Genomic DNA, 13,708 nt, shown 5'->3' with positions numbered 1-13,708 from the left:
CATATACCTTCGAAAAAACCGGAAGTACGGAAATCGGGCGGTAGTTGGTTAATACGGCTTTATTACCTCCTTTAAAGATAACTGTTACTTTGGCATTTTTCATTTCATTAGGGAAAATAGAGCATGAAAGGGACTGATTAAAAATGAAAGCTAGATACGGGGCTATTAGGTCTGCAACAAACTTCAGCGGTTTTATTTGCAGCCCATCATAATCCACACAGCGTGTTGATTTCAGATTCATTAATACTGAGAACACTTCTTCCGAATCCGTTTGATAAAAGACTAGTGATTCATTAGGCATATTGCTAATTGTACTAGTGGCAGGTTTTACATCTCCGGTTGGCTTAAAGGCAGTAAAAAAACAGTTAAATTTCTCTGCAAGGGAGGCCCCGGATAAAAGCTCATTTTCGACAAATAGTTCACCTAGTGTTTTGTTATGTTTTTTGTGGACAAAAGCTTCATTCAAAACTTTCCATAGCTGTCGGGGATTGTGCTTGTTATTACTAACTAAGCGCTGCTGGTAAGCTTGCTTAGCGCTCCTTAGCTCACTTGTCAGATTATTACGATATTTTTTGAATGAAACTAAATCAGCAGGATCCTTAGTGAGCATAAAACGCTTGAAAAGCTTACTTTTGCGGTTCATCATTTTCATGTGAAGGGGGGTTACCCATGGTTTTCGGATCTTAGATTTTTTAGTTTTTGTCTTCCATGGAAAGCAGCGTGTGTAGTGTACTTTTAATTTATTAAGAAAGTGCTTATAGCAATCGTCCAGCTGAGAGTAATTGAAAATCGAGCTCCAGTCTTCAGAAAGTATTGACAGCCTAAAACGGTTAAGGGATTCTTCATTAATGCACTGGTAAGTAAAGACGTTATGTTCACAATTGACAGCAGGTGTTTGGGCAACAACAGAAGCAAATACAGCGCAGTGATCACTAATATCCGAAACTATAGTTCCAGCACAATTGACATACGAAGCGATGTCAACAATCAAAAGATCAAGTGTACTCGAAGAAGTAGCTGTAAATCTGGTAGGTGTGGTTATTAAATTCAAAAATCCATTGGACCAGACAGCTTCTAAAAAGCACTGCTGTTACGACTATTATCTTCAATGTTAAGATTATAGTCGCCACCAATAAGCGTAGATTTTTCCCGAGAGCAAAAGTCAAGAAAGGCATCAAAAAACTCAATAAAGGTATCAGTGCAACCTGACGGGGGCCTATATACCACTGAGACAATACTGTCAGCAATTTTGACTGTAAGTATCTCAAAATCATCCTTCATAACAGAAAACTCGGGTAGCAGGTCTGCTTTAAGACCGCTTTTGACGTAAATGGCTACACCGCCACCACGCGTGCTTCGGTTCAAATAGAAAAGAGAATAATCAGGAAGGTTTATAAAATCAATTTCATGCACCGCCCACGTTTCTGTGAACAACAGCACATCAAAACTATGTTGAAGGTGTGCTAAGAGATAGGGCAAGTGGTCGGCCTTGTTTCTTATCGAGCGAATATTTAGGTGTAAAGCTGAAAAGCTGTTTTCTATTCCTAAGCTGCTCTTAACTTCGTGCGGTAGGAGAAGCTCGTGGTACTGCATAATGTGTAAAAAGCTTAAGACAGCTGAGCGAGGTCCGCTTCAGATCGGACAACGACGACTGAATCACCTTGCTTCTTTCTGATAAGAATCCTGCCGTTTGCGTGCCAAACAAACGCATAACCATGCTCCTTAGCCCAGTTCTTTGTGACAAAGAGAAGATTACGAGCGTGCTTTGTCAGGTTTTCCAGGATGTACTGGTCACTATTCTCGTCACTCAAGGCACGTTTCTTGGCAAACCATTTATCCCTTAATTCCTGACGGGCAAAACGAACGATGATCACCAGGTATTTTGTCGCGTTTCGACGGCAGCCTGTGGATTGCTGTGACGTCGTGCGTGACGAGGGGTTCCAGACTCAGTGTTGCACCAATTTCATTTACTTTGTCGAGAAGAATTTCGTTATCCGTTTGAGAAATGCCATGAAACTCCAGGTTCAACCTTCGGCTTCGCCATTCAAGGTCATTCAGTTCAGCTTTTAGTTCTGCTACTTCATTTGAATCACATTTGTTTTCCAAGGTGCTTACCCTATCTTTCAACTGCTTCGTTTCTTTTTCTTGAGCATCAAGACGTGCAGCAAAGTTGTCGAACTCCGCTGAGAGCAACTCAATAGAATTCTCAATCGAATCAACTTTGCCTGGTAGTCAAAGGAGAGAGTTCAGTTTGCCATTTATGTCTAGAAGTACTGCATGTATGTCTGTTTCCAGCGAGACAGGAGACTCAGCACAGTTTTCTTTTGACCCACCTGGCTTGCATGAGCTGCACTTCCAATTTTTCTTGAGTGACTGTCTTTTGTTTTTGGTTTTAAGTGCTCCCTCAGCAACCCCGGAGCACTCCCCCACATGGAATAAAAATGCGCATTCAGTGCAAGCCAAGCGAGCAGAATCCCCAAGAAACACACCCCTGCAAGCACAGCAACGCGACATTGCAAGATACGTCAAACAGCAGCCATTGAACGCAAAACACTTCACATTGGCAGCAGCGGCGGAAAGTTGATACGAAAGAGGTGAATTTGAAAACTAACCTGCAAAAGTTCAAGAACGAAGAATCAAACAGCGTCCCTCAGACGAGCCGCCGCCGCTGCCAAATGAAGTGTTCCGCCCACGCCGGGAATCAAGCAGATCTTGTCACAAGGAGTCGCCGCTGTTGACGAACGGTATCTGTCGATGATGCTGGCCCTCGAAAAGCGATGTAATCACTGCATTGCACCCGTCTTGAGCTTGAAAAATGCAGATTGCTGTATGGCCAAGGACCAAGTAGAAAGGCAGCACTTTGGTGATGCACTCCTTGGGTGCACTCAGTGGTACGCCCGCCTTTCCGGTGGCACTTGAGGCTTTCGTGGCCTAAAAATTTCTCCCCTCAGCAGGGCGGAGATATTGGCCTGTGGCGAGTACAGAAATCAGGAATTCAAGTTGGCGGACAGTGGGTGACGCATGGAGCGTTTCCTTCTCATGGTATGCCCACTTGTTGGGCGTACGATAACATGGCCGTTCATGTGATGTGATGTGTGGTTCAGCATGCGTTGAGCGTCGCCGATTCTCGGCGAAGCACGAAGTCAGCGTCTGAGCAGTACTGTCACATCGAACGCCAGCAAGCTTTTTTTTTTTTTTTGCACGTACGGGTCAAAGAGACTGAATTGCCAGTGACAAGGATCCAAATACGCGCATGCGACTGACCGACAGCGTGGTCAGCGTGGTGCAGCAGCAGACGACAAAATCGACTGAGAAGCCATTCATTATTGTTCTCTAGACTTGCGCAAAGGTTTCCCTACTACCGGCTACATAGCCTTGAATTCTGTGTCACCAGTATTAGAGCCAACCAGCTAAGGCGGGTGGCCCACTCGGGAGACCTTTTTTTCTTGTGCGCAGGCCTTTTCGCAGTCGTTGGGTCTACTGTCGGTCCCGAGCCAAAACACGAGTGTGGAACCGGACATCCGGCACGCAGGCCATGGGTGCAGCAGCGATGGTTCCCGTCGCGAGTACATTTTCAGCGACGGCATCGGGCGAATATCGCACGCCATGCTGCGCAAGGTGTGTATGTTACCGTCGTTATCGCCAACCAAAGTAATAAACTTACGAGGGGGTACCCAAAAGAAACCGGACTTATTTTTGTTTGAACTTATTTGTTCACATTTCAAGCACAGACCTTCAAGTCTCCTTCAAAGTATTCCGCACTTGCAATGATACGCTTGTCGAATCTTTCATTCCATTTTTCAAAACATTGTTTAAATTCATTTTTGTTATGCTTGACAGTGCCTCCGTCGTTTTTTTCTTCACCTCAGCAACATCAGCGAAACGCTTTCCATTCACATATTTTTTCATTCTAGGAAACAAAGAAAGTAGCACGGGACAAGGTCGGGAGAGTATGAGGGTTGAGGAATAGGGGTCATGCCATTTTTGGTCCAAAATTGTCGTAGAGACAGGGCTGTGTGAGCAGGGGCATTGCCAGGATGGAAAAACCAGTCACCCGACAGCCACAAATCTGGCCGCTTCCACCGCACACTGTTGCCCAATTTTTTCAAAACATCCAAGTAGAAAGCCTGGCTAACTGTCTGGCCCTGCGGAACAAATTCTCAATGAACGACTCCTCTCACGTCGAAAAAACAAATCAGCATTGTTTTGAGGTTTGGTTTCACCTGAGGAGCTTTCTTGAGGCGAGGCGAATTTGAAGTTTTCCATTGGGGTGATTGTTGTTTTGATTCAGGATTCGATTCAGGAACACTTGAGTTGTCCCCATAGCATCGTTCTTGTACGTCTTTCTTAATATTCCAAGAGTTTCCATTCAACTTTTTCCGAGCAAAAATCAGAATTTCACCGGCGTACGCTGTTCACGAAAATCAGCCATTGCAAAAACGACATTCACACAAAACAGTCGTCACTCTAAAACTCTGCCTAAACTAGTCTGACCTCCTTCAACGACGGCACTCGGCTTACTGACTCTGGAATGTTCGTTCTATGCGCTCCTAGGGGCAAAACGCGGTACCACAGAAGCTTTACCGACCAAGAAATTTAGTCGGGTTTCTTTTGGGTACCCCCTCGTATATTCGAGCGTTAGCTCATAACTCTTCCCACTGTTGTACGGCGGGTAGCGGTGAATTTGGCAGGTGCTATGACTCTGCAGCGCAATTACTATGGCTTGACGAGAGAAATTGGCAACCTGCCAGAACGTTGCGAGGCGAGTAGCAGCAGTGCATGGCTCTGGAAAATTCTTTGTTCTCACACCGCTGCAAATGCTCATGCACTCGCTTTACACATCCGGTTACATTCCTGCGTGTTTTTTCTTGTTACCAACAAAAGCCCTTTTTTTCTGCCTCGCACCTTCCACAACCATCTTATCCGAATGAACTTCCTGAGAGTAACACTCCACCCAGAACTCTGCCGCCCGTACTATGCTTTGCTTCTTTTACTTGAGCGAGACCATCGGGGGTCTATTGTGAGCAGTGCATGTGTTATCAAAGTCCAAGTGTTGCCCGTCCACTGCTTACTCATGCACCGTGCATGTGGCAAGTTTGCATTCCTTGAATGCAGGAACCTATGATGCATATTATAATGCTAGCGGCAACTGTATACGAGACTTCCTCTGGGGCAAGCATTGCCGCCTTCGGTGGCAACCACTATGTCGTAATTAAAAACGCCTTCGGGCCGCTTTGAAAGTGTAGAGACTGGGCGCTCTCGGCAATGTGTCCTGTGTGGCTTTGGTGACCTAGCGGATCTGGCCATTTTGACGCTAAGAGTGAGAAAGATGAGCGCCGGGCCAGGGGAAGGCTTGTACCGGTACGGAACTGGGCATCACTTAATCCCGTAGCTCCCGCATATGAAAAGGCCGTGGATGTTTTTCCTGTTTTTGCATAATGCGTGTAGTGACCTAAGTATGTAGTCGTTCGCCGAAGCCTTACTTGTCCGCCCTCCCGCAGGTCCACCACGCCCTGGAGCTAGAGGAAGGCGAGGAGCCGTGCGCCGTGCAAATCCGCTACGGCGGCTGCAAGGGAATGCTGCTGCTGGACCCGACGCTGAGCGGACGCCGTATCATCTTCCGCGAGAGCATGCGCAAATTCCACTCGGACCACTCCGACCTATACGTGCTGAAGACGAGCAAGCCACGTACGTTGCCTTCATGCGCTACGACCATCGACAGAAAGGGCTTAGATAAGCAGCTGGTTCCGGAGGCGCATAATTCTGAATAAACAACTCAAGAACGAAGCGGCTTTTCTCCGTCAAAGGAGTCCCGTCCAGCCAATGGCGTCGCCCGACTCTCATGACCCAGTTAGCGTTACAGTACAGGGAGTGGCATGGTGACTATCCCCGACCATAGAGGGAGTGGGCAATCGCCTTTCATCTGCCACTTCCTGCACTGTCACGCTAGCACGGTCGTGAGAATCGGCCGACGCGACTTAAACCGAAACCACTTAAACTCCTTTAACGGGTAAAAGCTGCTTCGTTTTTCATTTGTATGCGACTATAGTTGCGCTATGTCCTAATGGGCTTGTGCTGGCTTCTTACGGGTATCTTAGCATAATTTTAAGCGATTCATACTTGGGATTTTTTTTTTTACAGGCATGCTGCTTAAGTGCAGTGCCGATTTTTTTTTTTTTACATGGCCATGTACAGTCATCGACCAAAGTTTACGGGAAGCCGGTTTGTAGACAAAATTTTCCTCGCGGTCAGACAAACCTATTAACTGAAAGGCCAGAAAACGAGAGGAGAATGCCTGCTCTACCCCAGTGGAATAAATACCAAATGAATGAATACCAAATGAATGAATAGCGACGCAAGACGGTGCAATTTTTTACGCGAAAATTTGAGTGTACTTAGAAGGGTCAGGGTTCGGGCTAGTGGGTAGTCAACATGAGGATCCATAGCGGACAAAATTGAAGGGACACAACACAAGTGGTAAACTTCCACTGAACGATCTTTGAATAATGGAATTAAGTGGGCTAGTTGGTTTTCCATCTTGACAGTGAAAGCGCTCAAAAGGACAAGGACGACCGAAAAGGAAAGACATAGAAAGCACTTACTTTCAACTGATTTTATTTCATGCGAAAAACAACTTTATACTCATAGTAATCACCTGCGCATGCTTACAAGAACATTACCAACGAGTGATAGCTGGCACGTTCTTTCAGACAACCGGCATGCCCGATGTGAGATAGGACATCTCTGTATCCGACAACAAAATTGACGGAGCGCTTACGCAATCATCGCCCGCTCGTGCTATCTCAAGAGCCTCCACAATCTCTCTCGTTATTTGACATCTACTTTTAAAAAGTACCTTACACCTGTGAAAATCGGGACGGCAGCCTTCCTTGCTTTTCTTGCTTTTCCATTTGCACTTCAGACAATGGATACTCAAGTGCCGACCTCTTTTTGTTTTCCACGTTGTAACTATGCTCTCCTAACCTCTCATTTATGCATCTTCCCGTCTGTCCTATATAATATTTGACACATGTCAAGGGCACCCTGTACACGACGCCTTCTACGCATCTTACAAATGCCTTTTGGTGCCTGATTGTGCAAGCAGCCTTTCCCTGGTTTCCAGAAGTGCTTTTCTTGCATAGGGCGCTCAACTTATTCGGGGCTGAAAACAAAACGTTTACATTTACCCTGTTGCCAATTTTTCTCAGGTTATGTGATAGCCTATGCTTATATGGAATAACAGCCAATTTTCTTTTTTCAGTTGTCTTATCCTGCTCTTGCTGGGCCGTAGTTTTCCTTTTTTTCTTCCTGACAAGTCCTTCGGCCACTGATACCAGCAAATGAAGCGGATAACCCGCGTCTTGCAACCTTTTTGATTGCAGAAACAGGCTCTCCTCAGTCACATGAGGGCATGACTTTTTTATGCAGTAAGCGCTTTGTATGTCTTTCCTTTTCTGTCGTCCTTGTCCTTTTGAGCGCTTTCACTGTCAAGAACGATCTTTATTTGGCGCGAACAACCTTATAAAGGTCACGTAAGGAAAATTGTGTTAGTGATCCTTCGGTGTCATTATCAAAAAAGGACTTAGCTTTCTTGGATTCAAGGCAGCGAGCGATAGTGTGAAACGTGCTCACTGAGGTGGCTTGCATTGTGTTTTTTCTCATTCCTGAGACGTCATGAACTTGACAAGATAATCATTGCTAATAATCTGTACCTGTACCTTACGTGATCTTTATAGGTTGTCCGCGCCAAATAAGGATCGTTAAGTGGAAGTTTAGCGCTTGTGTTGTGTCCCTTCAATTTTGTGCGCCATGGATTCTCATTTTGAGTGCACATTTTCCTCTCAGTGAGGCGCTAACATCGATGACTTAATCTTTGAAACGGTGACAGTCATCCACTCTTCTGTACTTCTGTCGTAGCTACCACAAGTAGGCAGAAGGCATAGTCATCGAGCCAGAGTATGTTATGAAGCATGGAGGGGGGCGCCTTCCATCTGCGTTGGACTTCACTGATTTGACGTTGAGTACAATTCGTGGCATGCGTTGCATAAAGTAGTGGATTACTGCAAGATGATCACATTTTGAGCTTGCAGCGCAAACAGCATCTACGGCTCCTCGCAGGCGTTCTTTACCTGAACCGGCCTATGATCACCATCTTGGAGCAAAGTGGCATCAGGGCCAAGGTGTTCCTGACGCTGCAGAACAGAATTCTCGACTCCTTCATCGACAGTATGATGGATCCCCACGAGGCCGCGCAGGTGAAAATTTTTCTTCCATGTTCACAGCTTTTGTGCCATGTGTGATGTCAGTGTTTGCAGTGTTCTGCACATAATAGAAGCCCATATACGACAGCCGATCCCATTTTAGTCTAATTACTGAAGCCCATGTACGACAGCCGATCCATTTTAGTCGAAATTCGAGAAAAGGTTCAGGATTTCGGCACCCGGGGGCAACGGCCTATGAAGCAGGACGGTGATTATGAGCATACGACGAAACTGGGCGCCTTATTAACTGCGCAGGTTCTGTACGCCTACTGCGCCATGCGTCTTCCCTACAAGGAGCTGGCTGGCGTGGGCATCGACCTGACAGTGGAGCCCTTCTTTCGGGCTTTGGTTCGCGCCGTCAACAAGAAGGTCCTCAGTGAGTGAAACGCACGAGCTTAAACGCTTTTGTTGGTTTCGTAGTCTGGAAAGAAGGCGTAGAGTGGCAGCATCCTGGCCCTAACTACGTATTTTGTTTATTAGTTACGCTCATTTTGCAGGACCTGCCAAAGTTATCGCAAATTTCCAATTGCTTCACGAGATTTTCCTTGTTGGTTTTGTGCGCATGGTTAGCGTAATCATAAGATTCTTGATATGAGGTGTATGTAACGGACAGTAGTTTAAATGCGCGAGATGAGAGACCATCCAAAAACTATCGCTTGGATTATCCGAGCCTATTGCGGCAATCATTGCAGTTATGGCACTTGGCAGCTAGTATAAACCCGAATATCTAGAACGCGGCATTTGGTCTTGTGTGTCTTGAGTCAGTGAACAAGATATTCCTGGCTCGTGGACGTGTCTTGTAATCGCCGACGAAGGCATACGGCGCCTAAAAGGCTGGCTTAACATTCAGAAACTTGCTCAGTGATAATCTTATATTTGTATAACTTTCATCTTATCTGTTATTCATTTTGTTTTTCATTTCTGTGTGCCCCACCCCTTATGTAATACCCTCTAACGAGGGTCTTTAAGGTATTAAAGTGAAGTGAAGTGAAGAAAGTTTTGGCAAAAATTAAAGATGGTCCATAAAAATCAATGTTTCCTGAGGGCCAACATCAGCTCGTAAGGCATCGAATGGCCCTCAGGAAGCATGCTGAAACTTGTCTACAACAATGCGTGAACGACGAACCGTTGACTATTCAAAACGGACAATGTATGCGCTTACGCAGAGGAGCTGAGGACCAAGGCTCGTATCCTGGTTCCTCCGAACTACGGGCGCACCATGTTCGGCGTGCTGGACGAGACAGGCACGCTCGAGTACGGACAGGTATTCGTCCAGTACTCGAACGACATGCTGCGGTACAAGGTCAACGACCCCGCGACCATCCTGGAAGGTATCCCGTCAACTTTATTTCGTGCTAGCAAGCACAGTGCAGCATAGTCTGGGTGTGCTTAGGCAGCAGCTTTCGGAAAGGTCCACGAATGTGGACGTGGTTAGAAATGGTAGAGGCATGAAGTACCCGAGTACAGGCTTTGAAGGCATGCAGACGTGCTGCGTGTTCGCGGGCGATTTTCGTGACACAGTGTCTATGTGTCGTCCTTTTGCGCGAAGACTTATGGCGAATGAAGTATCTGACCAACTAGCCTGACAACAACTCTTACTAAAGTATATGTACCAGATAAGTCCCGGATATATCTTGGGACACATCCGTTGTTTGCAACCCGTGGTATGGGATCGATGCTTTTATGTTGGCGACGCGGGATATGCAATCGAACATTATACATAGGTGAGGATCCTGTTGTGCTTCGCTACTCGCGGTTGCGAAACTGATGTCTGGAGCGGAAAGAGTATATTAAGAACCACCATTTTATCTATGGGCTTGCAATGAAAGGAATATTTTATTTCCGTAATATAAGATTGCAGGTTAGGTGGAAGGTTAATGCATGGTGTTAAATATTTTTCACCTGAATTTGCAGCCCCACTTGGCGTCAGTGTCACTGAGTTCTCCGTGTGATGTGCAGGCGACGTGATCGTGACCAAGAACCCGTGCATGCACCCGGGGGACATCCGCAAGCTGAGGGCGGTGAATGTGCCCCAGCTGCACCACGTGCGCGACTGCATCGTCTTCCCTCAAAAGGGGGAGCGGCCACACCCGGACGAGATGGCCGGTACTCCACAACCTTCCTGGAGCGCTCCATGTTGACACTGTGCTATGCGGGGACGGATATAACCGTCGCTTTCAACGTTTGTGACTGAGAGCTTGCCTTAGTTCACATTCCCGTTAGGACTACGCTCTGCCAAGGCCAGGACCCCGTGGGCTTGCCTTCAGAAGACACCCAGATACCTCTGTGCAGCATTATTAACTAATAATGCTGCAGAGACCCAAAGAACGACTACTGGCGTAATGACGGATAAATCCCTTGCTTTCACGTTTCGTAACTGCGAATTTGTAGCATTGGGCGAACATTCAGGAAGTGTACCAGACCGTGCATGATTTGTGTAAGGAGGCACAGCGCTTGTCCATCGCTAAAAAGAAAGGGAAAGACGCTTTTAGAGCGCAGCTCTTTGGCGTCCGTTCCTGGGTTTCGCGTCGTCGTCGGCGTCGACGTCGGCCTCGTAACCAGCTCCGCCCCCAATGTCACGCTTTTCAATTGGTCGAAATTCTCGTGACGTCACAGTGCGCGAATTTCAAATGGGGCCAATTGTACTTTGGCTAGTAACCATGCAACCAATCAAAGGGATCGTATAGTGATGCTGCAACTAAGATCGACTGAGTTTAGTTAATTGCTTAATTAATCAATTAGCCTAATTAATATAGAGGAGAATGAAGAGGTCAGAAGAAAAGAAAAGACGCGCGCCGCAGCGACAACAGCGTCCGCGGAAGGAGACGCTGCTGAAAAAAAAAGTACGAAGCCGCGTTCCCTCCACCACCACGCACTTCCCCACTCAGTAAGACGTTGCTCGTTTCATATACGTTGTGTCGAACATCCTAGACAGTTCCAACAATTGACAGGTTAATGACAGAACACGATGGATAGAAATACAATAATATAAATATGAAATAGCCTAATTAACCTTTCTAGTTAGACCGCATAAATCAATAAAACCGAGAACAAAATTGGTCGAGTTGGGGAATCGAACCAGGGTCTCCGGAGTGCGATACGAGCACGCTAGCCACTCCGCAATGCCAGCTGAATGGTTTGGAATGAACAAAGGCGCGTCTAGCTAATACGGCGTCTTCGTTCACTCCCATCTTCCCCCTTTCCCTTACGGCGAGGTGCAGGTGTCCACCCAGATATGCGAGAGAGAGAGATACATTTCCTTTCTCAAAAAATAAATTTACCGTCCAGCAAGGCGTACAGCCGAATTGGCGATGGCGTTCTGTGGACTCCCTGGCAGCGTTGCAAGACGCTGTCGCGTTCCACTCTTACAGGCGAAGCTTAACATGTTAACCACACATCAGTAACACACGCAGACAGCCAATGGACGCGTCATTCGCTGGCAGCACTTGATTCATCATTCACAACCACATTCTTAACGTACGCTCCCTTGCCGCACATGCCAAGGACGTACACCACGATCACATTCTGCGCCATTCCTCTGTACTTTGCTTTGCTGAAACCTGGATGGATCCCGAAGAGTCTCTCGAAATCATACATTTCCTATACTGCTGTGGTGCTCGCAGAGACCACAACAGAGCGGCGGGAGTCGCTATCTACTTGCGCACAGGTCTGTCTGCAATACCAGTCGAAATGTTTGGCACGTCACATGAAGTTGGCGAACTGTGCGCCGCGAAGTTGCCCAACGGCTTGCTGGTAGTAGCTGCCTACTTCGCCCCTACCGCACTCACGAAAGACGTCGTGCACTTCCTGCAACTCGCATTAACCGTCCATCGATCCACACCGATGTTAGTAGTGGGGGACTTTAATGTTGACATAAAGACAAACAGCAATTTCCTAACACTTATGCGGGAGAACATCCCGTTCCTCTCGCTCGTAACGCGTCCCACGGCTGTGACAACCTCGCGAGGCACTTGTATAGATCTCGTCTTTGAGAATCAAGCATTGGTGTACCAAGTCGAACATATATCACTCTATTTCTCCGACCACAAAGCTTCCTTCATGACTGTCAAGAACTGTTAGTGGAGTCTTTGTTAAAGGAATACGTGTGAAAAATAAAAAAAAATTCTGTGATAGCGCATACAAGTGTTGCTCGATTTCTTTGCCTCAATCTATCGAAAAGGTGAAACAGCTTATTTGCTGCGCTCAAATTTCGCATTAGGAAGTAACGTAATCGTCGGTAATTTTTTCTCTTAACCGTGCATTGCCTGAACTTGCATGCCGTGTGCGCTGTCACAGCATGAGCAAAAATTCACTGCGAGGATGCGTGATCTGTAGCGCAAAATATTTCGTAGTTTGGGCTCTAGTCGTAGAGGCCCATTCACCACAACTGCTTTCACGCACGTCCGCACACAACTTGTTTCTAATGGTCCCTTAATGTGGTCTCTACCTGCGCTCAGGGTCGGACCTGGACGGCGACGAGTACTCAGTGCTATGGTACGAGGACCTCATCTTCAAGAGCAACTGCAACCCCATGCACTACTACAGCGACCCGCCCAAGGAACGAAAGGCGCCCATTGGGGTGAGCAATATCGCTGATTTCTCCTCTTAGTCTTGCTAGGTCTTAACCTGCGTAGGGGAGGGCTTGTTAACTTTGGTGAGGTATTTTAGGTGCTATTGGGCCAGTTGCACCAACTGGGGTAGTACCTATGGGATAAGAAATTTTTAAGCAAATTCAGCGCTGGAATACGGCGAAACCTGGATTGTCACTGACTGATCACAAATGGGGCGTAATGAGGCCCTAATATGCTGCAAGCGTCCTTTTAGTTTGAAAAGAGGCACTAATCGAATTATGGTTCCGTTGTAGAATATACTACAGCACTGATAAACCCCTGTCTACGTCTCGGAAGTTTTACTTGCATGTAGAAAGCATAAATAAAAGGACACCTGGCTGCTCATTTGGCGCTCGCAAGAGGCAACGCTCTTTGCTCAATGATGATTTTACATTGCAAACCTGGCGTCGTTTTGATGATGTCAGGTTGATAGCGGTGGCTGAACCATTGGACAACGTTCGTAGCTGAGTGAGCATAACCAAAATTATCCGAGCAGATGATCTTTCACAAAGAAAATCATCCGATACTTTCTTATAAACTTGTCTGAGCTCCTGCGAGATGTCAATGACGCCGTTCTGAAAGCGGGATGCACGGCTGACCCTATTAAGGATGCTCTTCGGTCAGAAAACGAGATTGTATTAAAGCACATTGAAAGCTTTTTGGCGGCTTTGCGACGACTGCGAGGGGACGGCTTCTAAATTTGCATTTCTCGCCGGCTCCAAAGTAGAGTCAGCAACGCAGGTCTAGAAGCGAACCGCTCGCGGTCGATCCCTCAACAGTGCGACCTAAGGTTTTGCACACGTGTTAAGACACTCACCTCTTAAGTTTTGGACTGAT

The 13,708-nt window shown here is 46.7% G+C and overlaps 1 protein-coding gene across 2 annotated transcripts in view; it reads left to right on the top strand.

Annotated features, from left to right (window-relative positions):
- LOC149365614 (uncharacterized) overlaps positions 1–13,708 on the top strand; it is a 48,672-nt gene that overhangs the window by 24,094 nt on the left and 10,870 nt on the right. For both annotated transcript variants that reach the window (XM_089544588.1, XM_089544598.1), the window contains exons 9-15: positions 3,457–3,618; positions 5,502–5,688; positions 8,119–8,255; positions 8,517–8,637; positions 9,428–9,592; positions 10,221–10,367; positions 12,719–12,840. In XM_089544588.1, the coding sequence (XP_089400714.1) occupies positions 3,457–3,618; positions 5,502–5,688; positions 8,119–8,255; positions 8,517–8,637; positions 9,428–9,592; positions 10,221–10,367; positions 12,719–12,840 (1,041 nt within the window). The remainder of the gene's footprint in view (positions 1–3,456; positions 3,619–5,501; positions 5,689–8,118; positions 8,256–8,516; positions 8,638–9,427; positions 9,593–10,220; positions 10,368–12,718; positions 12,841–13,708) is intronic.

The sequence above is a fragment of the Amblyomma mixtum genome, chromosome 1, assembly GCF_055824585.1.
Source record: "Amblyomma mixtum isolate Tamu chromosome 1, ASM5582458v1, whole genome shotgun sequence".
Classification (NCBI taxonomy): Eukaryota; Metazoa; Arthropoda; class Arachnida; order Ixodida; family Ixodidae; genus Amblyomma; species Amblyomma mixtum.
Note: the sequence above shows the minus strand (reverse complement) of the source record. Positions and strands in the feature narration are given on the sequence as shown.